The 26,987-nt window shown below is 44.6% G+C and overlaps 1 protein-coding gene across 1 annotated transcript in view; it reads right to left on the bottom strand.

Annotated features, from left to right (window-relative positions):
• Positions 1 to 26,987, bottom strand: part of PDE4DIP (phosphodiesterase 4D interacting protein) — a 217,252-nt gene that overhangs the window by 15,281 nt on the left and 174,984 nt on the right. Inside the window, exons 28-39 of the mRNA XM_024764823.1 lie at positions 25,725 to 25,917; positions 24,716 to 24,835; positions 23,567 to 24,095; positions 21,857 to 22,092; positions 20,777 to 20,828; positions 19,432 to 19,655; positions 18,660 to 18,812; positions 12,397 to 12,648; positions 11,917 to 12,048; positions 11,116 to 11,235; positions 9,470 to 9,659; positions 8,731 to 8,855 (exon numbers count right to left, since the gene is read on the bottom strand). Of these exons, the coding sequence (XP_024620591.1) occupies positions 8,731 to 8,855; positions 9,470 to 9,659; positions 11,116 to 11,235; positions 11,917 to 12,048; positions 12,397 to 12,648; positions 18,660 to 18,812; positions 19,432 to 19,655; positions 20,777 to 20,828; positions 21,857 to 22,092; positions 23,567 to 24,095; positions 24,716 to 24,835; positions 25,725 to 25,917 (2,326 nt within the window). The remainder of the gene's footprint in view (positions 1 to 8,730; positions 8,856 to 9,469; positions 9,660 to 11,115; positions 11,236 to 11,916; positions 12,049 to 12,396; positions 12,649 to 18,659; positions 18,813 to 19,431; positions 19,656 to 20,776; positions 20,829 to 21,856; positions 22,093 to 23,566; positions 24,096 to 24,715; positions 24,836 to 25,724; positions 25,918 to 26,987) is intronic.

Genomic DNA, 26,987 nt, shown 5'->3' with positions numbered 1-26,987 from the left:
AAACTCAAAATGGATTGAAGATCTAAATGTAAGACCAGATACTATAAAACTCTTAGAGGAAAACATAGGCAGAACACTCTTTGACATAAATCGCAGCAATATCCTTTTGGATCCACCTCCTAGACTAATGAAATAAAACCCAAAATAAAGATATTTGACCTAATTAAACTTAAAAGCTTTTGCACAGCAAAGGAGACCATAAACAAAATGAAAAGACACCCCACAGAATGGGAAAAAATATTTGCAATCACTGTGACTGACAAGGGATTAATCTCCAAAATATATGAACAGCTGATACAAATCAATATCAAAAAACAAAACCACCCAAGCAAAAAATGGGCAAAAGATCTAAATAGACATTTCTCCAAAGAAGACATACAGATGGCCAAAGAGCACATGAAAAGATGCTCAACATTGCTAATTATTAGAAAAATACAAGTCCAAACTACAATGAGGTATCCCCTCACACTGGTCAGAATGTCTATCATCAAAAAATCTACAAACAATAAATGCTGGAGATGGTGTGGAGAAAAGGGAACCCTCCTGCACTGTTGATGGTAATGTAAATTGGTACAGCCACTATGGAGAACAGTATGGAGGTTCCTTAAAAAACTAAAAACAGAGCTACCATATAATCCACCAATCCCACTCCTGAGCATATACCCTGAGAAAACCATTATTCAAAAAGAGTTATGGGGCTTTCCTTGTGGCGCAGTGGTTGGGAGTCTGCCTGCTGATGCAGGGGACGCAGGTTCGATCCCTGGTCCGGGAGGATCCCACATGCTGCGGAACAACTAAGCCCGTGTGCCACAACTGCTGAGCCTGCGCTCTGGAGCCTGTGAGCCACAGTTACTGAGCCTAAGTGCTGCAGCTGCTGAGGCCTGCATGCCTAGAGCCTATGCTCCACAGCAGGAGAGGCCACCTCAATGAGAGGCCCGCGCACCGCAGGGAGAAGTGGCCCCCACTTGCCGCAACTAGAGAGAGCCCACATGCAGCAGTGAAGACCCAGCACAGCCAAAAGTAAATAAATAATTAATTTAAAAAGAATGGACCTGCACCTCTGGGAGGGAACTGTGAAGGAGGAAAAGTTTCCACACACTAGGAAGACACTTCACTGGTGGAGAGTGGGGTGGGAGTAGGGAAAGCTTTGGAGCCACAGAGGAGAGCGCAGCAACAGGGGTGCAGAGGGCAAAGTGGAGAGATTCCAACACAGAGGATCGGTGCTGACCAGGACTCACCAGCCTGAGAGGCCTGTCTGCTCACCCTCCGGGGCAGGTGGGGGCTGGGAGCTGAGGCCTGGGTTTCAGAGGTCAGACCCCAGGGAGAGGACTGAGGTTGGCTGTGTGAACACAGTCTTAACAGGGCTAGTGCACCAAAGCTAGCAGGGAGGGAGTCCGGGAAAAACTCTGGACCTCCCTAAGAGGCAAGAGACCATTGTTTCAGAGTGTCCAAGGAGAGGGGATTCCTTCCCTGTTTGCCCACAGAAGGCAGAGCACTGCCTAAACAAGCTCCAGAGACGGGCGCAAGCCATGGCTATCAGCTTGGACACCAGAGACAGGCATGAAACTCTAACACTGCTGCTGCAGCCACTGATAATCCTGTGTGCAAGGACAAGTCACTATCCACACCTCCCCCCAGGAGCCTGTTCTGCTTGCCACTGCCAGGGTCCCATGATCCATGGACAACTTTCCCGGGAGAACACATGGTGTGCCTCAGGCTGCTGCAACATCATGCCGGCCTCTGCCACTGCAGGCTTACCCCGCATTCCAATTATGACTACCGTACCACTCCCTCCCCCTGGCCTGAGTGAGCAGAGCCCCCTAATCAGCCACTGCTTTAACCCTGTCCTGTCTGGGCAGGAACAGATGCCTGAGGGTGACCTACACACAGACATGGGGCCAAAACCAAAGCTGAACCCCAGGAGCTGTGTGAACAGAGAAAGGGAAATCTCTCCACCAGCCTCAGGAGCAGCAGATTAAATCCCCACAATCAACTTGATGTACCCTGCATCTGTGGAATACCTGAATAGACAATGAATCATCCCAAAATTGAAGAGGTAGACTTTGGGAGCAACTGTAGACTTGGGGTTTACTGCCTGCAACTGACTTGTTTCTGGTTTTTATGTTTATCTTAGTATAGTGTTTAGCGCTTGTTATCATTGGTGGATTTGTTTATTGGTTTGGTTGCTCTCTTCTTTTTTAAATTATTATTACTTTTTAATTTTTTTACCTTAATAATTTTTTATTATTCTTTCTTTTCTTCTCCCTTATCTTCTGAGCTGTGTGGCTGGCAGGGTCTTGGTGCTCTGGCCTGGTGTCAGGCCTGAGCCTCTGAGGTGGTAGAGCCGAGTTCAGGACATTGGCCCACCAGAGACCTCCTGGCCCCATGTAATATCAATTGGCAAGAGGTCTCCTAGAAATCTCCATCTCAACACTAAGACCCAGCTCCACCTAACAGCCAGCAGGCTCCAATGCTGGACATCCCATGGCAAACAACTAGCAAGACAGGAACACAAACCCATCCATTAACAGAGAGGCTGCCTAAAATCATAGTAAGTTCTCAGACAACACAAAACACACCACCAGACGTGGCCCTGCCCACCAGAAAGACAAGATCCAGCCCCACCCACCAGAACACAGGCACCAGTCCCCTCCATCAGGAAGCCTACACAAGCCACTGAACCAACCTGACCCACTGGGGGCAGACACCAAAAACAGTGGGAACTACGAACATGCAGCCTGAGAAAAGGAGACCCCAAACACAGAAAGTTAAACAAAATGAGAAGACAGAGAAATATGCAGCAGGTGAAGGAACAATGTAAAAACCCACCATACCAAACAAATGTAGAGGAAATAGGCAGTCTACCTGAAAAAGAATTCAGAGTAATGATAGTAAAGATGATCCAAAATCTTGGAAACAGAATGGAGAAAATACAAGAAATGTTTAACAAGGACCGAGGAGAACTAAAGAGCAAACAAACAATGATGAACAACACAATAAATGAAATTAAAAGTTCTCTAGAAGGAATAAATAGCAGAATAACTGAGGCAGAAGAATGGATAAGTGACCTGGAAGATAAAATACTGGAAATAACTACTGCAGAGCAGAATAAAGAAAAAAGAATGAAAAAATTGAGGACAGTCTCAAAGACTCTGGGACAACATTAAATGCACCAACATTCAAATTATAGGGGTCCCAAAGAAGAAGAGAAAAAGAAAGGGTCTGAGAAAATATTAGAAGAGATTATAGCTGAAAACTTCCATAACATGGGAAAGGAAGTAGTCAATCAAGTCCAGGGAGTGCAGAGAGTCCCAGGCAGGATAAATCCAAGGAGAAACATGCCAAGACACGTATTAATCAAACTATCAAAAATTAAATACAAAGAAAAAATATTAAAAGCAGCAGGGGAAAAGCAAAAAATAACAAACAAGGGAACCCCCATAAGGTTAACAGCTGATCTTTCAGCAGAAACTCTGCAAGCCAGAAGGGAGTGGCAGGACATATTTAAAATGATGAAAGAGAAAAACCTACAACCAAGATTACTCTACCCAGATTTGATGGAGAAATTAAAACCTTTACAGACAAGCACAAGCTAAGAGAATTCAGCACCACCAAACCAGCTTTACAACAAATTCTAAAGCAACTTCTCTAGGAAGGAAACACAAGAGAAGGAAAAGTCCTACAAAAACAAACCCAAAACAATTAATAAAATGGTAATATGAACATACATATCAATAATTACCTTAAATGTAAATAGACTAAATGCTCCAACCAAAAGACACATACTGGCTGAATGGGTACAAAAACAAGACTCGTATATATACTGTCTACAAGAGACCCACTTCAGACCTAGGGACACATCCAATCTGAAAGTGAAGGGACAGAAAAAGATATTCCATGCAAATGGAAATCAGAAGAGCGCTGGAGTAGCAATTATCATTTCAGAAAAAATAGACTTTAAAATAAAGACTATTAAAAGAGACAAAGAAGGACACTACATAATGATCAAGGGATCAATCCAAGAAGATATAACACTTATAAATATTTATGCACACAACATAGGAATACCTCAATACATAAGCCAAATGCTAACAGCCATAAAAGGGGAAATCAACAGTAACACAATAATAGTAGGGGACTTTTACACCCCACTTTCACCAATGGACAGATCATCCAAATGAAAGTAAATAATGAAACAAATGAAATGATCCAAAATGAAAATAAATAAGGAAACAAAAATGACACATTAAAGAGATAAGGGAACATATGTATAACTGATTCACTTTGTTATAAAGCAGAAACTAACACACCATTGTAAAGCAATTATACCCCAATAAAGATGTTAAAAAAATGACACATTAAGCAAGATAGGCTTAATTGATATTTATAGGACATTCCATCCCAAAACAACAGAATACACTTTCTTCTCAAGTGCTCATGGAATATTCTCCAGGATAGACCATATCTTGGGTCACAAATCAAGCCTTGGTAAATTTAAGAAAACTGAAATCACATCAATTATCTCGTGCATTCCTGTACACTAATGATGAAAATCTGAAAGAATAATTAAGGAAACACTCCCATTTACCATTGCAACAAAAGAATAAAATATCTAGGAATAAACCTACCTAAGGAGACAAAAGGTCTGTACACAGAAAACTATAAGAAACTGATGAAAGAAATTAAAGACGATACCAACAGATGGAGAGATATACCATGTTCTTAGATTGGAAGAATCAACATTGTGAAAATGACTCTACTACCCAAAGCAATCTACAGATTCAATGCAATCCTTATCAAACTACCAAGGCATTTTTCACAGAACTAGAACAAAAAAATTCACAATTTGTATGGAAACACAAAAGACCTGAAATAGCCAAAGCAAAACTGGAGAAAGAAAAATGGAACACGAGGAATCAGGCTCCCCGACTCCAGACTATACTACAAAGCTACAGTAATCAAGACAGTATGGTACTGGCACAAAAACAGAAATATAGATCAACAGAACAGGATACAAAGTCCAGAGATAAACCCATGCACATATAGTCACCTTAACTTTGTTAAAGGAGGCAAAAATACACAACGGAGAAAACACAGCCTCTTCAGTAAGTGGTGCTGGGAAAACTGGACAGCGACATTGAAAAGAATGAAATTAGAACACTTCCTAACACCATACACAAAAATAAATTCAAAATGGATCAAAGACCTAAATGTAATGCCAAACACTATAAAAGTCTTAGAGGAAAACAAAGGAAGAACATTCTTTGACATAAATCACAGCAAGATCCTTTTTGACCCACCTCCTAGAGAAATGGAAATGAAAACAAAAATAAACAAATGGGACCTAATGAAACATAAAACCTTTTGCACAGCAAAGGAAACCATAAACAAGATGAAAAGACAACCCTCAGAATGGGAGAAAATATTTGCAAATGAAGCAACTGACAAAGGATTAATCTCCAAAATATACAGGCAGTTCATGCAGCTCAATGTCAAAAAAACAAACAACCCAATCCAAAAATGGGCAAAAGACCTAAACAGACATTTTTCCAAAGAAGATATGCAGATTGCCAACAAACACATGAAAGGATGCTCAACATCACCAATCATTAGAGAAATGCAAATCAAAACTACAATGAGGTATGACCTCACACCGGTCAGAATGGCCATCATCAAAACATCTACAAACAATAAATGCTGGAGAGGGTGTGGAGAAAAGGGAACCCTCTTGCACTTTGGTGCGAATGTAAATTGATATAGCCACTATGGAGAACAGCACGGAGGTTCCTTAAAAAACTAAAAATATGATGAACTGGGTGATTGGGATTGACATGTATACACTGATGTGTATAAAATTGATGACTAACAAGAACCTTCTGTATAAAAAAATAAATAAAATACAAAAATTCAAAAAAAAACCTAAACTAAAAATAGAACTACCATATGACCCAGAAATCCCATTTCTGTGCATATACCCTGAGAAAACCATAATTTAAAAAGAGTCGTGTACCACAATGTTCATTGAAGCTCTATTTACAATAGCTAGGACATGGAAGCAACCTAAGTGTCCATTGACAGATGAATGGATAAAGAAGAAGTGGCACATATATACAATGGAATATTAACTCAGCCATAAAAAGAAACAAAATTGAATTATTTGTAGTGAGGTGGATGGACCTAGAGTCTGTCATACAGATTGAAGTAAGTCAGGAAGAGAAAAACAAATACCATATGTTAACACACTTATGTGGAATCTAAAGAAAAAAAATGGTTATGAAGAACCTAGGGGCAGGACAGAAATAAAGACGCAGATGTAGAGAATGGACCTGGGGACACAGGGACGGGGAAGGGTGAGATGAAGTGAGAGAGGGGCATGGACTTATATATACTACCAAAATAGATAGCTAGTGGGAAGCAGCCACATAGCACAGGGAGATCAGCTCTGTGCTTTGTGACCACCTAGAGGGGTCGGAGAGGGTGAGAGGGAGACACAAGAGGGAGGAGATATGGGGATATATGTATATGTATAGCTGATTCACTTTGTTATAAAGCAGAAACTTCCATATGCTAAAACATAAATAAAGAAACTAAAAAAAAAAAAAAACAGGTTCTGATGAACCTAGGGGCAGGACAGGAATAAAGACGTGGAGAATGGACTTGAGGATGCTCAAGAGGGACTTACCCCTTGGAGGGGGAAGGGTAAGCTAGGACGAAGTGAGAGAGTAGCACTGACATATATACACTACCAAATGTAAAATAGATAGCTAGTGGGAAGCAGCTGCATCCCACAGGGAGATCAGCTCTGTGCTTTGTGACCACTTAGAAGCGTGGGATAGGGAGAGTGGGTGGGAGATGCAAGAGAGGGTGGATATGGGATATATGTATACATATCGCTGATTCACTTTGTTATACAGCAGAAACTAACACAACACTGTAAAGCAATTATATTCCAATAAAGATGTTAAAAATAAATGTCTCAAAGTAAAAAGAAAAAAAAGGATATGGTACATATATACAATGCAATATTACTCAGCCATAAAAAAGAATGAAATAATGCTATTTGCAGCAACATGGATGGACCTAGAGATTATCATACTAAATGAAGTATGTCAGACAGAGAAACAAGTATCATATGATATCACTTATATGTAGAATCTTTAAAAATGATACAAATGAACTTATTTACAAAACAAACTGACTCACAGACTTAGAAAGTTATGGTTACCAAAGCGGAAAGGGTTGAGGGAGAGGGATAAATTAGGAGGTTGGGATTAACATAAACACACTTTAATATAAAATAGATAATCAACAAGGACCTACTGTGTAGCACAGGGAACTCAACACTCTGTAATAACCTATATGGGAAAAGATTCTGAAAAAGAATTGATATATGTATAACTAAATCACTTTTCTGTACACCTGAAACTAACACAACATTGTAAGCCAAATATACTCTAATATAAAAAATAAATTTTAAACATTTTTTAAAAGAGAAAAAAAAATAAAAAGGGAGCAAAGTATGAAGACTTACCCAACCTGATTTCAAAATTTACTATAAAACTCTAACAATGTAGACAGTTTGGTATTGGTGTAAGAATAGGCATATTGATTAATGGAACAGAATGGAGAATTCAGAAATAGACTCACACATATATTGAGAAGTGATTTTTTTTTTTTTTTGCCTTGGCAATTGTTTTTCAATAGATTGCCAAGCAATTAGAAGATAGTCATGGTGATGAAAAGTCAATTGTGTTTCTATATCTTAGCAAAAAAAACAATTATTTGGCAATTGAAATAAAAATGTTATCCCACACACATGAGAAATATTTATGTATAAGTTAAAATATGAAAGATGAATATACTAAAAATTACAAAATATTATTAACAGAAGTTATGGTCACTTGATTGTCAACAAAGCTGTCAAGGTAATTCAATGGGAAATGGCAGTCTTTGTAACAGATGGTGCTGGAAAAACTTTAACCTTTTTCTCACTTCGCATACAAAATTAACTCAAAGTGAAATGCAGTCCTAAACATAAGAGCAAAAGCTATAAAACTGCAAGAAGAAAAATACAAGGAAATCTTTATGATCTTGAGATAGACAAAGATTTCTTAGCTAGGACATAAAAGCATAAATAATAAAACAAAAAATTTGATTAATTGACCTTCAACAAAATTTAAAAGTTTTGTCTTTCAAAGACACTAAAAAGACTTGGAGAATATATCTGCAAATTATTTTTCTGACAAAAATTCGAGAATAAAAATTTCTTTAAAAAAACTTTTAATTTTCTCACTGGGGTAAGAGCAGGTTTTCTGCAACATTGGCTGCATGGGTGGTCAGAATTCAAAACATTCAAGACGTTTTCAAATGACGATATCACCAGGACAGTTCTGTGTATTTTTTTTTTGAATTACTGTATAATCTGGACTTTGATTAACTTGTCTCAGACCATGCAGGTGGGTATAGTTCGACTCTTGTGGCCTATTTTTAAGGATGTGGCCTATTTTTAAGGATGTCGAGGCTGGATCTTGTTCATGTCACCAACCTCTGGGCTTTGTGTGTGAGAGCTCCCCTCTCTTCTTATTGGGATCCTCAATGACTGAGGTTTTTTTTTCTGAGACAGAGCAAGATAGGTTTCCAAGATCTCCACAACTCCCAAGGTAAAGACTTCACCAGCACCCTTAGCAAGAGCAAGAAGCTCATAGGGTGGGGAAGAAGGGGAAAACATACCTTTCAGCCCCTTCTTGGAATTGCCATAAAGTGTCTCGTAGATCTGTAGCTCTGACTGGAGGGACTGGAAAAGCTGCTGTTTCTCTTCACACTGATGCTGCAAAAGGGCCAGCTTATGCTGCAGCCTGTCAGGGGAGAAGCAAGGGTCCGCTGAGCTGGTGGGGCCCCACCAGGGCAAGAGGCTGTGAGCCAACTTCTGCATCATAGAATTCTAGCCCTAGATGTCAACTCAGGGGTCATGAAGACCATCACTTTTATTTTACAGATGTGGCAACAGAGGCTTGGAAGGTAAAGTAACTGTGCTTGGAGTCATGCCATTAGCTACCATACCTAGGACACACTACCTGGTATTCTTACTGCCCCACATTGCTCTTTTCATGGTGTCAAGCAGTTACAGGGTTTACGCTGGGGACCAGCATCATGGCTGGTGTAGAAGCTTCCTAGGTTATGGTGGGACTAATATCTTAAAACTAACTGGAAGCACGAGAATATCCTTTCTCCAGAATCTGATATGCTGAAGCCTTCCATAACAGGGTTTTACTCTCTCAACTTTGGAGTGAAAAAGACATTCCCAAAGAAGTCCTTCCTTCTGTTCAAAGTTCCCCATAAATCCGGAATAGCGGAGGGGATAGTGAGGTTTCCAAAAACCTCAGTGGCAAGACCATTAACCATCTTGCCAATATCCCTTTTGCTAAATCTGAAAATGGGCCACCTTCCTTATCAGTGGGCTCCCTCCAACCTGGAGTCTTTCTCCTGGAGAGATAGTCGTTCCTCCTCGAAATGCAAGATCTCCTGCTGCTTCTCCTTCAAGTCTTCCAGAAGCTGCTGCCGTTCCACCTTTTGGCGCTCCCGCTCCACTTCCAGCTCTTGAAGCCGGGATCGAGAGGTCAGCAGAGCCTCCCTCAGACATTCTGTTTCCTGGGAGTGCTCTGGTGGGCAGAACACAGGAGTACATATATTGTAGGGCCAAAAGTCAGCAGCAAGATGAGCCCAAGCACATCCATCCTGACAAACAGAACTAAAGCAAAAGGAGGGCCAGCTTATGCTACCAGGAGAGACAAAGTGAGGGTATGCTATTATATCCACACACTCAGGGGGGTGGGAACCTCTTTCTCGGCAATGTCCTTTGATCCTCTGAGTTAATACGTCCCACCTTGCTTTTAGAGAAAACACTCTGCTTCCTGACGCTGTTTTCTAAGTCCTCACATACCTGCTGTGCAGTAATCCATTCTTGAATTTTGCCACGGATCAACATCAACATTTCTTGTCTACAGTTTTTAGTATATATTGTTTTCATCATATTGCAAATAGAGCTATCTGTTCTTTCCTGGTCTTGCAGCATCTCTCTGATCTTCATGATTTCTCAAAGACTATTGACAGAGACTCTGGGAATAAGGCTCCGGTGCTGTCCGTCGGCTGGGGCAGAATCACCTGGGCCTGGCAGACTGAGCTCTTTTAAATCTTACTATCTTCTCACCTGTGAGGTCTGTTCTGCTCTTTCCAGGCACGCAATGGTAGCTTAGTAGCTCTGCCTTCTCCCTTATCTTATAATTTTTGTTATCTTCCCAAGCAGGGATCACTCCTCTCACATCTTCTTGCTCTGAGGAGGCTAAGTTAGAAATATCTCTTGATGTCTTTTTCCTTTCCCACAAGCATTCTTTCATTCTGGGCTTAATCCTCTTAGCCACTATTCTTTGTGTGTTATGGCTATTCAATAAATATTTGTAAATAAAAATAATTTGTAATTGAAAGTATATTGATTCCACTTAGTCAATTAACACTAAGGTCAGCTGCCCCACCAGGCCACACAGGAAATGATGCCCACACGTGGATGCCCACTGAATAGTGTTGGGAAAGCTCTGGAGGACATTTTGCTAGCATCTTCAGACACAGAGTCATGAGGACTAGTGACCAAAGAGGAGCCCTGAGTGTATGAGTAGGAGGTGGTGAGGAGGTATGGGGATAGCAGATCAGCATGGGAGGGATACACAGAACAGCTGCCAAGTCTGGAGAAACCTGAGAGAGTGTATAGGCCTCATGTTGCTCCCTGTCCTGGGTCCAAACTAACTGTGAACTGTGGGCAGGTAGAACAGGCACTAAGGTATGCAGTTTGATAGCTAATGACTGAATATCTGCAGGAGGGTTGCACAGAGGTGGTAGATTTCCTAGAGCCCCTTGTCCTTGGAGCCTAGGAGTCTAAGGGCCCGTGGTTGGGAATTGTCAGGAAGTAGCCCTTTCTAGACTGAGAATAGCTATGGGAGTTTGGGGTTGGTAGGTCTGGGTAGCTCTGTTCTCTCCAGCTTGTCACTTTGCTTCTCCAGTTGGTGACTGGTACGGGCAGGGAGGAAAGGGAGTAACCACAGTTTGCGGCTTTTGAACACTCACCTCTGGAAGCATGACTGAGCTGAGCCTGAAGTCTCTGGTTTTCTTCCCTAAGGACTCTGTTCTCATTGCAGAGCTGAGGTGTGGACTCCAGGCCCGGACTGTAGAAGTTAGAGGTGGGTCCTGTCCCAGGAAGTGCAAGCAGGCAAGTTACACATTTGGGTAATAGACGCTCTCTGTGCTGCTCATCCTGTATCTCCGAAGATACTATCCCAACCCAGCAGAAAACCTAGAGAGCTCGCATCCTGGGCCTAAAGCCTGATGCGCTGAATGCCTGGCTTTCCTGTGGCTCCTCTGAGTGGGTTCTTTGCGTGTATTATCACGTGCCCTGGCTGCAGCTGTTCAGGAGGCCCTTTCCCCTAAATAGCTGCTGCTGAGCTGTGGGCAGGACAAAGGCGTGTGAAAGGGATGGCCTCCAAGTGTCAGAAGCCTGGGGGTGGTGGGGGAGGAAGGCCACCTCGGTAAGTGGCTGGAGGAGGCCCTACAGACCTGGCTCTACCCCTTGCCAATTATAGGACCAGGACACAGAAGTCAGCAGGCAGATATGAGCAGATTAGGCTGGAAGAGAAGTCAGAGGATTCTGGGGACCAGACCTGGTTAGATCTGCCGCGAGGAAAGTTACTCTCTGAGCTCAGATACAGCTGCAACGGGAGCATAGTACTTGCCCCCTGCCTTGCTGGTGTAAGGAGCAAATACAGAAAAGCAGACCTCGGTGCTTTGAAATCTGCGAAGCTCTGCCTAGGGGTTGACCTTCAGCAGCTCCCTAATTACAACCAGAAACAGGAAGCCCTGGGCCTCTCCTACTGCTTCCGCAGGCAGTGGAGCTGAGCCTGTGTTCCAGCTGCTCCCGCAGGCGGTCGTTAATGCAGATGGACTCCTCCAGGCGCTGGCGCAGGTTCCGGATTTCACCAAGGTGCTCCTCTAGCAGGTCAGTCCCTGTAGTCACCCAGCAGGGCAGGAGGAGGTGGGAGATGGAGAATCCTGGTCACTAGTGGGGCCCATATGGGGGGTGTGGGGTTTGGCCAGTGGCCTCTCAGCAAGATCCCTAAACATCACCAGTCTCTGTCACGGGCATCCAAGAGCTCAGGTGACTTTGTTTAAAGAGTAAATTGGCTTCAAACACAGGACAGCTGATGCTAACCAAGCCCCATGGGCCTCCTCCAATACAGGGGTATGTGTAAGGGAGTTGTAGTTGTATATGTACAGCTACCATGGTAGCTGGTAAGTGTAAGGGGTTTTACATGGTTTAGAAAAATAATTGAGCTGATCCGCTTTGTGCTTTACCTGTGGGTTTGGAGTTAAGCTGGTACATGGAGGAGCCTGAAGATGGTTCCCCAGATAAGCTTCCTTTCTGAGGCCTCATCATGTCCCACTGGCCTCTGCTGCCCAAGTACCCAGGGTCGAGGATTCTGCCCAGTTCTATGGTGCCCCTCAGAGGAGAGAGGGGCTGGGTAGGGCTGAGGTAGTGGGAAGAGCTGGCTTCTAAATGGTTGGTTGGCAATGTGGCTGGGGAAGCAGGATGAACGTTGCTGACACCTGGGCAGAAAGAAACATGAATGAGAAGCAGTATCAGAACAGAAGGATCGGCAAGGAAGCATGTGATTGCTAAGAACAGACACTAAAGGGGACACGTGGGCTATCAGAGGTCCCAGTCTGCTGGGAAATTCCAATTAGATGAGGATTCCCATCCTAGAGGCTATAACTTTTCACCCCTTGTATTTGCTAGCATGAGACACCAAGAGGTAGGGGATGAATAACGTATCAGAAAGTCACTAGTGTACACAAAAGGGAAGTCCAGTGGCCCTAATTCTGGCTCCTGTGATAATTCCTCATGACAGAATCCAGGGAAGTTCCAGAAGTAGAACTCACTGGGAAAATCAGAGGTTAAGAGTGTGATGGGCCATAGCATTGAGCACACCTGTGAATGGGAATATTTGTGTCCCTATGAGTACTTGCTGTACCCAGAAGCTAACCTGCCAGGTTTTCGGTTTTCCTTTGGGGTTGTCAGAAGAGAAAGGGGGTATAAATGCAGCTAGATGTGGCGGCCCCAGTTACTCCAGAGTGAGGAACTTCTTTGCTGAGGCTGGGGGAGGTTCTAGGTGAGGCAAGAGGTGATTTCATTCTTACCCAATGATTCCAGGAACTGAAATATGTCATCACTCATGTCTAAAGAGTCATGAACACTCTTCCATGGGGTAGGGAGGACCTTTCATTTCATAGGCTGGTGCTTTCATAGATCCTATGAAATCATGGGCCTTCCCATTATCTCTGCTTCTGTGTAAAAAGAAGCCCAACTTGGTGGAGAGAGGGAAAGAGGTGAACAGGGCCGTAGTTTAGGATATTCACATTCAGAAGACTACTTTCTTCCAGGGATTATCAATATGGGCAGCAGAGTAAACAGGTGGCTCCACCTAAGAACTAGGAGTGAGGAGTGAGGTCATGGTTCCCTCCAACCAAGCCAACCCCCTTTGAGGGATTAATGCAATTGGCAGTTCCCAATTTCGATCCTCATTTATAACTGTTTCTCAAATTTGGCCACATACTGGAATCATCTGAGACAATGTAAAAACATGTACTGGTGCCTGGACCCCCAGAGATTTTACCTTAATTGGTATGCAGTGCAGCTTGGGCACTGGATGTTTTAAAATCATCCCAGCTGATTCTAGGAGGCAGGAAAGTTTGAGAAGTACTGTCATGGGTCTCCCCTTCCCCAGTTTGCAAAATACTAGATATTCATTAGGATCACAGGAAGTTAAAGAGGGAGATGAAACACGTAAGCATCTAAACTATAGTCAGTAATTTTTTTTTTTTTTTTTGAGGTACGCGGGCCTCTCACTGTTGTGGTCCCTCCCGTTTCGGAGCATAGGCTCCGGACGCGCAGGTTCAGCGGCCATGGCTCACGGGCCCAGCCGCTCCACAGCATGTGGGATGTGGGATCTTCCCGGACTGGGGCACGAACCCGCGTCCCCTGCGTCGGCAGGCGGACTCTCAACCACTGCGCCACCAGGGAAGCCCTGTAGTCAGTATTTTAAAGAATGTGACTTCCTGCCTCTCTCACACCTCCTTCAACCCCAACCCCACACAGGCAGAGGGGGAAATCAGTGATTGTCGACAGTCAGCTTACTATCTCACCAAGGTCATAGGAGGTGCCAAGTCTATCGGTAACAGTGATCAGTATTCTCATGTTCCAGTCTTCCCGGTCACACGATACAGAGCACATGCCCTAAACCATGCAAAGACGCCAGACAGACTCTTGCACAAGGAAATTTTAGCCCCACAGTGGCCTGAGAAGCCGCCATGCACCACTGTCCACTTGGAAGCTTGTTTCAAAGCAAAGGAGGAGAGCTGGTGAGGACTGTGCTTGACAAGGCAAAAGAAAGGGCTACAGCCTTCCTCACCAAGGCTGGGACGACCCAAACTCTGGCCAGTGGCACAGACTGGATATGACTCCAATTCAACCCACATCACAGACCCTTTCATGCACAGTGCTCTCCTTCCTCCACCTTTCCTTTGGGGCAAAGACAAATTGACAGTGTGGAAAGATGAAGGAAAAGGTGTCAAGGAAAAGAAAGGTAATCTAGAGAATAGCCTCGCCTTTTGGCATGGAACAAATTTGTTATCCATCAGTTGTTACTTCCAGGTGTGCTATAGTAGCAAGTTCTAGATCAGAGAGAACAGCACCTTCCTCTCATCTCTAAAGAGAGAAAAGATTGTTGCAGGGGGCCTCCAGAGTTGTTCAGCCGAGCTCAGCTCTGTGCTCTGAGCAGGATTGTAACAAAACCATTCTAGATAGAGATGGTATAATGGAAATATGGAACTGGGAGCGGAGGATCTGAATTCAAGCCCATTTCTCCCAGTTACTAGTGATCTTGAACAAGTAACCTCACTTCTCTGAGTATTAGTTACTGCTCTGGCAGGGAACAGGGTAAAGCCATGTTCACGATGGTAGGCAAACCTAGGCTGCTGTACCTGTGGGATGCTGATAAGCAGAAGGCAGCCTCTAAGACTTCACTTCCTGCAGAAAGGAAGATGTACAAACTCTCCTAAAAATAGACTCGGTCTAGCTGGTTCTGGAAATCAAACTGATGTCAGAGTAGACAGTGCATCCATTTTCAGAGCTGATAAACAAGCCAATCTGAATGAACTTTGCAGCTTCAGGTATGGAGATTCCTAGCTGTGGTCTTGGACACCCTTTGTACAGTGACCCTACCATCAATTTCTGCCTCCTCCAAGCTCTTCTTCACAGGCACAGAGTGTGGTTTTAAGGTCATTTCAAATTGCTTTCTAGTTTTTTTAAGCACTACTAGAGAGCAAATTCATCACGTGAGGTTCTTTTCTTATTTTAAGCTATAAGTGATAGCTTATAGCTTAAAATAAAACAAAATGTTTTATGATGTGGCATCCAGCCCATATTTACATCAAACCTTTCTCTAAAAGATGACCACATATGCTATGAATTCTGTGACTACATAACATCAATTATATCTGGGAGTTGACAGAATTCACAATCAGACATCACAGCCTGTGCTTCTGTTTCTAGCTGTCCTTGTGTCGCCTGTGCAGAAACAGAAATTAACCTCGTGTAAGGGGAAGAGAGGTTTGGCACCCCTTCTTTTTTTTTTGTGGTACGCGGGCCTCTCACTGTTGTGGCCTCTCCCGTTGCGGAGCACAGGCTCCGGACGCGCAGACTCAGCGGCCGTGGCTCACGGGCCTAGCAGCTCCGCGACATGTGGGATCTTCCCGGACCGGGGCACGAACCCATGTCCCCTGCATCGGCAGGCGGACTCTCAACCACCGCACCACCAGGGAAGCCCTGGCACCCCTTCTTAATCCCTCCTTCACCATCCTTTTAGCCCCGAACCTGATGATGTCAGAATTTGAACTTGACTAAAAACATTTCACAGAGGAGGATATAATTGCCATGGAAATGATCCCATTGAATGTGGCCATCTTTTTCTGGCCACTTCATCCTGCGTTGGCAGGCAAAAAACCTCTCTCCCATGTCCTGCCAGTGACCATGTTGCCAATGTGTCAGGGCTTCAATACGCTTGGTGGAAGGTACCCCACACTGTCAGCAGTGGGAGAGCACCAGGTCTAGGGCCTGATGGACAGATATACCTGTTAACGGATGAGGTACACACGTGAGAAAGATAACAGTAAATTTAGTTCCCAAAGCAGCAAGCACAGCCCTCCCTCAATTGTCCACTGATAACGCGTACCCCTATGTTATTTTTTAAAACTCTGCCATCCAGCCAAAGCCATGCAGAGAAACACAGTGTGGGTCCATCATTCGCAAGAACACAAATGCAGCAGGAAGTGCTCACTTTCTCCCAACTGCTTCTGCAGCATCTGCAGCTCCTGCTGAGCCTCAACCAAGGAGACCATGGGTGTCTCACAGCAGCCAAGGAGGGGAGGGCCAGCAGAGCTGAAAGGCAGGAGGCTGGGTGGAGCTGAGCGCAATGGTGCCTGGGGAAGGCTAACCAGCGTGGGTATGGATTGAAAATGAAGGCCTAGAAACAGAAAGTTAGGGAGAAAGGAGATAAACCATTAGAGAGAAAGTCAGAGAAAAGAATGGGTGGAAGATTGAGAAGGTGAAACTATTCCCTGACCAAACATCTCCTTGGGGAGTGTCTATCATTCAATGTGGTGATGACTCAGATGGCCAAGGGGAAGCACTGTTACCCAGGATGCTGGCCTAGCTGACCCCCTCCTTCTCCTTCCCTGCCAGGGATGTATCCTGTACGTGTATCTTGCATACACATTCTATGCTCATCTTGAAAACAATTGGCTACAAAAGGCAAGGTGGCACTACCATAACCCAGGCAGCCGTGAAAGCCCCATCTTAGCCATCTGGACACGGATAGGTGAGGATGGCTGTGCCTGGATGCTCTCAAGAGCCCCTGCGGTGCTGCTACCAGCATGTGCTAGTCCTGGCCCTTGTGACAAGCCTCTCCCTACACCTAGAAGTCCTCTTCTGAAAGCAACAGGACTCATCCTGAGGAGGGCAGAAGTAGACTAGGATAGTGGGGAAGTCTGCATGACTAATACATGTAATTCAACACTGATGGAAACAAACTTCAGAATCCCAAATCAATGTGTTCATTCACCAAAGGAAAAATAAAAGCCTTGGCCTACTGACTTACACACAATGGCTTACAAATCTTTCTGGACATTCAAATAATTTAAGAAAGATTCTTAAAATATGTGGGTTCTTTCATCCTTACTGCAATCTACTGAATCATAAACTCTGGCAGTAGGGCTTAGAAATTTCTTTCTAAAAAAATCTTCGCAGGTCATCATTAGGCAGTCCATCTATAGACAGGTCTTTAGGAACCCTGGGAAGTTCTCATGTTTGAATCTGTCTCCTCTTCCTAAAAAGAGTTATCGGGCAGATGGCCCACAGAGGGAGAAGAAACCAAGACAGACCTGTGGAGAATGTCTCACGTGAAAGACGATGATCACATTCTGAAAAACATCCCTTACCCCAAGATACTGACATAGTATCAGAGCAGTACAGCAAAGACCCCTGAATTACCAAGTGACACAGACCAGGCCTCCTTCAGGGAGGCGTTCTGATTTTAAAACCCCTGACCTTCTGCTCTTTCTGATCCCCAAACATTTACACAGATGTCTACAGTGCTAGGTGAATAGCTTTTCCCCATGATTTCCTGGTTTAGCTGCTGCCCACTCTGGCCCAGAAACTTTGAGCCCAGGCTCAGAAAGAGTTGAACACATTCTTTTTCTTAAGATTTTGGTTGACTTGTCCTCAAGAGAGACAAGGGCGGCAGAAGGAAAGTGCTGTTCTTCTGGGGGCACCTCTACACGAGTCCGACCTCACCACAACCACACTGAAGGCGGCCAGCCAGCCCATCTTGTTGGGTGGTAGGAGGTGAGAACAAGGTTTGCCCTTTCTCTGCCATTGCTGGTGTGGAGCTGTGATTGAACAAGGCACCCCCTGGTAACTAAGCTGAGGCAAGTAAATGAAATGTACAGCTATTGGTCCAAGATACACACCATATACACATCAAGGGCTACCAACCCATTCATAAACCCATAAACGATAATGTAATATGAACAGAATCTTGTCTAAGGATACTGAAGCATCCTTAGCTATGAAGTAAGCTGCCCTACCTACTGTAGAGGCTCCTCTGCAGATAAAATGGGGAACACATATAAGGGAGCAGTGGATGTAAATTTCCCTTTTTTCTTTGGCTACAGTAATCCTAGGAGAAGCATTTTGCCTCTTTGATTCTCAGGGTGAAATGAGAGAGAGAAATGAAGATGCTTCTTTTAGAATGATTAGCCAACTGTTGGTCAAAATTGATATGTAGATCAAAGTCTATTGTGGATTATTTACTTTTCTAAAATATTTAAAACAAAGAGTAGTCAGACACTATTAGCTAATCTGGATGGTCTCTTGATTTTGTCTAGGATTTGATGTATTGATATATAAGCTCCTAATGATGCTTTTCTTGTCCCCGAAGAAAAGTCAAACAGGCAGCTGAGGAAGAGGAGATGAAGACCCTGCCCCACTGGCTGTTGCATACCTGGATGGGCCGGGCTGGCCTCCTTGGGGGGATTCTGGGGAGCTGGCAAGCTGATGGGGTTGTTGCTGGGTTCGGCCTTAACCCCCTGAGACGCACTGGTTGCTGATGGTTTAGAAGACAGTACAGCAGAAAGACTCGAATGATGGATGGAATCTACAAAACCCATGAATGAAAGAACATGTTTGATGTTCTACAAAGAACTGGAATCTGGCCTGATATTTAACCAGGGCAGAGCCTGGTTTTCAGGGAGAGCGTCAAGCACAAGCGCTGGGAGCGGTGTTCATTCCTTACTGGCAGACAGCTCCTTCAGTGAGGAAAGCCACCTTAGAGGTGGGAGTGGGGCTCAGAGCCTGAAACCATGAAAATGGCACCTCCAAAAATACCAGGCAAGTCCAGCAGCATCTGTGGACACCCACGGAAACGCCGGGGTTCAGGAACTGCAGCTAGCTGGAGGGATAGGATATCCCATCTTAAAAAAGGAGGTCAGTCAGACAGATGGTATGCTCATGAAGCAGTGGGGAAGAGAAGTCTCCGTAATCTCACTCTCCCCACTGTCGTTCGCCGTGTCCAACAGCAGTATCCATATGCTGGTGGAGACCCAGCGACAGGGGTAACTTGTAGAGTCAGGAGCATAGCAAAGATCCTGACCCACTGGGGCCTGTGCTTGGCACGGTTCGGCCTGATACACACCAAGGTGCCTCTATAAGGCCTGGATGTGGAGGTCTCCTCTCAGCCTAGATAGAGGTGGTTCCACTCAGAAAGTGGAGGCTACCTGAGTGACTGGGTGAAGCTTTCTTCTCTTCATAGTGTGTGTACTCGCTGGCTATGTCCATGTCAGAGCAGGCTTCCGGCTCATCAGACGAGAAGGAAGAGCTGCTGGGAGACCGGTGGGAGTCAGACAAGGCACGGCTGCTGGAGGGCGTTAGGGACCGCGCGTCCAACGTGGCCTGCAGGACTTCAATCACTTTCTCCTTCTCCTGCAGCTCCTTGCTGAGCCTAGTGGGGTGAAGGAGGACAACAGCTGAACCCAAAGTCACTGGACGAGCTAGTCCTGACTAGGGCACATGGGAAAAGCCACATAAGTCAAGGGGACCATTCCTGCAGAGGGTAAACGAAATTACCCATCTCTGATTAGGAGTGGAAAGTAGGTCAGGTGCAGAGGGAAGGAGAGCAAGAGCCACCCAGTGCACTGGCCACACAACACACTGAGGACTAGCAGAGGCTCAGCTAGTGCTCCGAGGCATTGCTGCTTAATGTATGGTCCCCAGTACAGCTGGAGTCCGAGAACTGTTGGCTCCCAGTCTCCGGTAAGTACAGAAATGCAAGGTAAGCCTTGAGAAACACAGCAGTGTGGCATTCCCACAACATCTAGGAGTATGATAAGTAGAATCATCTGGTCGACTGAGACAGAGACAATGTGTGTGTCTGTGATGGATTAGAAAGGAAAACAAACAAAAAAAATACTTTGTCCTTCACTGCAGATATTTTGAGAAGCACTGAGTGGTCTAAAGCACACTCACGACACAAAGGGGCATGAACTTGTGACTACAAAGGACTCTGAGCCTGTATTTTCTTGCACATAATGAGATAATATTCAGTGACTCAATGAAAACTGGTTCCTAAGACGCTGTAGCCTCCCGGGATCTGCAACATCAAGCACTTTTTTTAAAAAATTAGGAACTGTAATACAATTCTTTTTTTCTCAAGGAAATTGTGTGGCCATTAAACTAGCTGCCAACTCAACTTGGGGTAAGCCAACTTGGCAAAAAGCACACCTTGGTCTTTAAACACACAGTGGGGAAGCAGAGGAGATCCTTGGGGTGCCAAGGACCCTTAAAACCTGGTTAGTTTACTTTGAAGTCAGACTGACTCTAGGTTACTAAGCTAATAATGTAATAATAAATCTAGGTTACTAATTTGAATAAATATACAAACAGAAATCAATAGAACTATATCAAAAGAGAGTAAGGCTAAAAAGAACAGTAATGTGTTCCATGAATAAATGAATTCATTACAATCAGCATTTTCCTTTTCTCCCCCTGATTTGTGAAACTGCAGCCACCCTTAACCCCTTAGGCCTTGTTCCTGATTCCTTTACCAGATCCTACTTGAATTACCTCAGGGCCAGTGGCTCAAGTCCAGCTTGATCTTTCTCACTTTTATGATCCTCTGCAAACCAAATTCAGAAAGAAACAGTAAGAAATGAAACAGGTCTCACTTCACACGTTATAAATGCAGGAGCCGATTTGGGTGCAAAATAGTGACTACTCTATGTATGTCCAGGATAGGTGGGAGAATTGCTCTGGGAGACCTCAGATTGTATCTTTACAGAACAGACCTGCAGGTTCTCCTGAGCTCACCAGGCAGACCTTCCCTGACTGGTAATCACCATCATGACTTCCTCTACCCTAAATCAACGCAAACAGAGTTTAAAAGGCACTTGGCTAACTTCTCTCTGGAACATTCCAGCCTCCAAGCCTGCCACAGACTGACTCCCAGACGGACCAGCTCTGTGAGCCATCACAGCTTTCATGTAGAACCTACTCTTGCTTTGAGGAGATGATAAACAGCCCTGTCCCACCTCTGCACCTGCCGCTAGGATGTGGGATGGTTGGCCCCCAAGACTGATCCTGCTGTTCTCCCTCGGGTGCTCTCAGGAAATTCTAAGTCAAGGGCTTCAATAATTACCAATATTCCTAGCCCTTGTACTATGACATTCAGTGCCCAAACCATGTTCAAAAGGGCATAGTGCTTCATCTGTATTTGAATTACATTCATGTGCAATACCAGGCAATAGATGAAGAAACAGAGATACCAAAAGGTTAAGTCATTTGCCCAAAGAAACTTAGTGGCAGCATCCAGGCTAGAGCTTGCGTATTGCAAGTCTCGGTTCAGGGCTCCTTTAACTACAATGAAGTCCTCTGATCTCTTCTCCCTTTCTCCCCCTTAGCATTAGATGGACTCAGCCTCCTTCCCTAAAGGTCACATTCCATAAATGATGCTGTAATCATGGCCTCTCTGACCCTGTGGTTCCTCCTCAGTGCTTCCCACTGGCCAGTCCTGATTCTGTAATGACCCCTGGGAAATGAAGTGGAAGCAGGACCTGGGTTAAAAGGCTGTGGTGGAGGCGTGGCGGTCACCTGGGGCTGGGCTCTGGGAGGGACTGAGAGTGTCCAAAAGCCCTGTGGCCAACTTACTGGTGCTGAGTTTGCTGGTGAGCCTCTCTGTCAGCTGGCTTCCCTGAGCGAGTTGCTCCCGGAAGCTCTGCCCCAAGTAGTAGTCAATGTCATTGCTCCTTAGGAGGTCCTCGAAAGACTTTACTGTATCTTTCGCATGCTGGGTGAGAAGATAACAGATACCTCTCCCTTCTCGTATTTTCTGGCGTAGGTAGGATAGTTCTCGGGCCTGGTCCTGAATCAGGGAATCATATTTCCTAATGTAGGAAAGAAGAGGAAAGGGTAAGAATGGAAAAGAGTGAAAATTAAGTTATGGGGGCTTCTGTAGTCATTTCTGTGAGAACATCTCTAAGAGTTCCTCAGTTTAAGCTGAATTCTGGCACAAAAACCAAAGGATGTATTTAAGAGTAAATTCTGTTCTGACAAACTTGCATCAAACAACATGGTATGCCACCATTCTTCCGCTGTTTTATATGTGTTAGTCATGTGTCCAAAAATGAAAAATAAGTTCTGTGGGGGTAAATACAGTGCCATAGTTTACATCCCTTACAGCACCAATATAGTGTAGACTCACAGTTGATACTCAATAAATACTAAATATAGTTATTGGGTAGATGCTCAATAAATACTAAAAATCCAAATAGGTCCTTTCATGTCTTCTACTTCAAAGACCACCTATATTATGGCAGACTGTATTTTGCAAAGTTGGCCATTACTCAAGCTCCCGTTCCATGTGCTCCTCTATAATGTGGCTGTGCCCCTCTTTCATCATTGGGCAGAAGTTATTCTCCGTCTCCTTAAATCTGGGTGGGTTCTGTGACCACCATGACCAAGGTAACATAGTGGAGGTAACACTGCACCAAGTCCAGGAGTCGCTCTTAACTGGCCTGGCAACTTCCACTTAGAAGCCAGCTGCCATGCTGAAGTGAAACTACCCTGAGACCACCGTACTATGAGAGGCCCAGGCCACGAGGAGAGGCCCCGGAAGACAAGGAGCCACATGGAGAAAGAGAGAAGCCAAGGAGCACCACGTCACCAGACACATGAATGAAGAAGCCGTGTCCAGGCAGACATTTCAGTGACTCCAGCCCCAACCTCCATCTGATGGCAGCCGCATGAGAGACCCCAAGTGAGAGCTATACTGCTAAGCCCAGCCAATCCACATAAATTATTGCTTCAACCCCCTAAGCTTTGGGGTGGTTTGTTACTCAGCATAGGTAACCCAGATACTGGGAGGGATATATTTTTCAACCACAAAGTATCAATAACAATAATAATTATGACAAATAGTGTTGAGAGCTTTAATATATGCTAGGCATTATTATAAGCACTTGTATTAATTCATTTAAACCTAATAACCACCCTTTGAGATAGGTTTTCTTATTATACTCATTTAATAGGTAAAGAAATAGGCTCAGAAAGATTGAGTAGGTTGCATAGCCTGTAAGTCCCAGAGCTAGGATTCGAACCCAGGAAGTCTGACTCCAGTCTTACTACTTATATCATATATCCTGCCACTTTAAGAATACATTCCTAAGGAGGAAATCACAGGGACCTGGTATCTCCCAGCAGGGTCACGCATCCTTTCTTCAGACCTAGGGCTACCATTTAAATAGGTGCTCCTCTGATTGCCCTGATGGGTTCTCTCTTCTACCTGCCTGGGCTACCCTCCTTCAAACATAAACTTAGACATCATCAATCAAGTAATGGTCCAAAGAGTACCCTCCTTACCCAGGCCACGAGGCTGATCTCAGCTCCTCGGCCAGCTTCCCTTCTGTTCCAGTTTTCGGGAGCTGGGCTTCCAGCTGGGACACCCTCTGGATCAGACTCTCCAGATCCTTTTTAGCCTGAAGCCCTGGGGGGTAGAAAGCCCCAGTGCCATCAGACAGCCACCCCTCGTCCTCATCAGTGACACTATGAGGTGAAGATCCCTCGAGGGTACCAACAGCTTTCAGCTTTTGGGGTCTCTCCAGACTAGATGAATAATCGCTTGTAACTGAGAGGGACCGGACCCGGCTCTTGAGGTTTTGAATGACCTTGTTGGCATTCTGCAGCTGGGCCTTCAGATCTTTGATGTCCTTACATAGGACAGAGATGTCTTCTGACTTTCCATATGCCTGGAACTCCTCCTGCTTCCCTAGCTGGCTCTCCAAGGGCTTCTTTCCAGGGGGGCTGGCCAGTGTAGAGCCCAGATGTCCCTGCTCAGAGCACAGCCCCTCCATTAGGACAGTTTCCCTGAGGCTGTCGTGCTCCTCACACTCTGAGAAAAGACAAAGACATCTTCCTGAGTAAAGCTGGGCGTGCTGCTGAGGCCACTCCCTTCAAGGTCTTGAGGACAATAATTACTAGAGCAAAAGTTGAAGCAGTACTTTATTCAGTGCTGGCACTATTCTAACATTCAAATGCAGTATTTCTTACCCTCCCAAGAGCCCAGCAAGTCAGGTGTGGTCACCTTCTATTTCACTCAAGTGTTTTTCTCCTTGATTTCCATTTGGTGGATGTCCCTATAGTCACAGTACTTTTATAATAGAAGAATATTTTTTTTAAACTTATGGCTTGCCTATTCCCCCAAAGCTCATCTGGTCTTCTCATTAATAAATAGACCTTAGTATTTTTTCTATAATAAACAGTTGGATAGAACATTTTTTTAATTAACAGCAGTATGCTGAAAACTAATTGTAGAAATTCAAACTCACACTCAGACTCATTCTGGGCAAGAGTCGTCCTCCAAACTTCCTGTCCCTCTCTGGTCTTGTGTCCTCTTCAGTCTACCATGCCCCCTCATCCCTACTCCTCGTTGCATGTGGGACTCGCCAACGGCACCCAAATGTGAAGGCTGCCCCTAGGGAGGGAAGGTGAACCCCATACTTGTGCTTTTACCGGGACTGGTGCTCTCCTCCCTCTCAGCCTCATTCTCGCTTCGGCCACAAGTCTCATAGCCCAGGTCCTGGAGGTCCACCTGCACCTGCTTGCTGTCCTGCTTCACCAAGGATTCACCTGCTTAGGAAGAGACAGGGGGTGTTACAGAGTATCTGAATTTCCCACATACACCCTCACCCTCAGTGGCACATACCCTGGCCCTTAGGGTGCAGGGAGGTTAGGTCCACAGTGGAATAGAGGCTTCTTTGGACTTAGGTGGGAGAAGAGACCACCTGCTCCAGACAGCAGGACTTCCCTCTGCCACGATGAGCCTGTTTGCTATTGATGATCCCATCTACAGATAACGGGGCTTCGCTGGGACCAGACATTTTTAAGTCATCTCTAGAAGTCCCAGGGAAACTAGTAAATGCTTTGTTCACAGGGGCTCAGTAAATGTTTGAATGGAGCTGAACTAATTCAGTTTCAAAGACATCTAGATCGGTACTGTTCGGTAAGGTAGCTACTAGCCACGTGTGACTATTTTAGGTTAAACTGATTAAAATTAAGCTTAAAATTCCCAAGTTGAATTAGCTACATTTCATGTTCTCCATGACCACACATGACGTAGGTATAGAACATTTCTGTCACCGCAGAAGTTCTATTAGAAAGCGCTGATTCTAGACCAACAATGATGGTATATTTTTTAAGAATCTGACGTGGTGCAAAGAGGAGCAGAAGAGAAGCAGTTAGCATACACTGAGAGAGGTAAGGCAGTTTGTTGACTGTACCAGAAATCAGCAAATCTAGGTGTTAGTCCATTGCCTCCCCATACTGTCACTGCAAACTTGATTTATTCATTTACTCTTCTCCACCATCTGCAAATTGAAGTTAAGTATCCACTTCCACAATCCTAGGGTTGTGGTCAGGATTAAAATTTGTTATGAGGTTGGGGAAGAAAAGTGAAATCTGCAAAGCATGTAGCTTCTCAGGGAGAAGACAGACACTTTGGTGACGTGAATTTAAGACTTACTAAACATGACTCTGTATTTCTCCAGCTGGTTGGCCTGGGCAAAGACAGTGGCTTCTGATATCAGCAGCTTCTCCTGGAGATCTTGATAGCGTTGTCTGCACTGTGCCAACTGGGAGCGCAGGTGCTTGGTGGATCCTGGGAGGCTAAATTCTGACTGAGGTCCAGAGTTACGGGCCTGGGGCTGGTTGACCAGCTGTGAAAAGAGCCAGCACAGGGTCAGGGCAGTCTGAGCTCATCCCCCAGGCAGTGATGGCTGCTACCCACTGCGAACCCTGTGGACTTTATTCATGTGTCTGTCACAGTGCTCCTCATCCCATTTGGCACTTACTTGCTTTCCGGAATGAGCTCCTGGAGAGCTGGGGTAATGTTTTATTCATCTCTGTATCTACAACACATAGCATGGTGCCAATTGAATCTAACGAGGAGGAGCTCTCAGTAAATGTTTGTTCAATGATTGAAGAGAGAAGGGGTGGAAACCTCCACTCATCGCTCCCTGCATTCCTGCCCAGTTGCCCTCTCAGAATCCTCTGCAGAAAGCAGAACACTCCCTAACACCGTACACAAAAATAAACTCAGAATGGATTAAAGACCTAAATGTAAGACCAGACACTATGAAACTCTTAGAGGAAAACATAGGAAGAACACTCTTTGACATACATCACAGCAATATCTTTTTTTGACCCACCTCCTAGAGTAACGGAAATAAAAAAAATAAACAAACGGGACCTAATGAAACCTAAAAGCTTTTGCACAGCAAAGGAAACCATAAACAAGACAAAAAGGCAACCCTCAGAATGGGAGAAAATATTTGCAAATGAATCAGTGGACAAAGGATTAATCTCCAAATATATACACAGCTCATGCAGCTCAATATCAAAAAACTAACAACCCAATCCAAAAATGGGCAGAAGACCTAAATAGACATTTCTTCAAAGAAGACATACAGATGGCCAAGAGGCCCATGAAAAGGTTCTCAACATCACTAATTATTAGAGAAATGCAAATCAAAACTACAGTGAGCTATCACCTCACACCAGTCAGAATGGCCATCACCAGAAAATCTAAAAACAATAAATGCTGGAGAGGGTGTGGAGAAAAGGGAACCCTATTGCACTGCTGGTGGGAATGTAAATTGATACAGCCACTGTGGAGAACAGTATGGAGGTTCCTTAAAAAACTACAAATAGAACTACCATATGACCCAGCAATCCCACTACAGGGCATATACCCAGAGAAAACCATAATTCAAAAAGAGTCATGTAC

This window comes from Neophocaena asiaeorientalis, unplaced genomic scaffold, assembly GCF_003031525.2.
Source record: "Neophocaena asiaeorientalis asiaeorientalis breed wild unplaced genomic scaffold, Neophocaena_asiaeorientalis_V1.1 scaffold62, whole genome shotgun sequence".
In the NCBI taxonomy this organism is placed as follows: Eukaryota; Metazoa; Chordata; class Mammalia; order Artiodactyla; family Phocoenidae; genus Neophocaena; species Neophocaena asiaeorientalis.
This window is presented reverse-complemented; position numbering and strand designations above follow the sequence as displayed.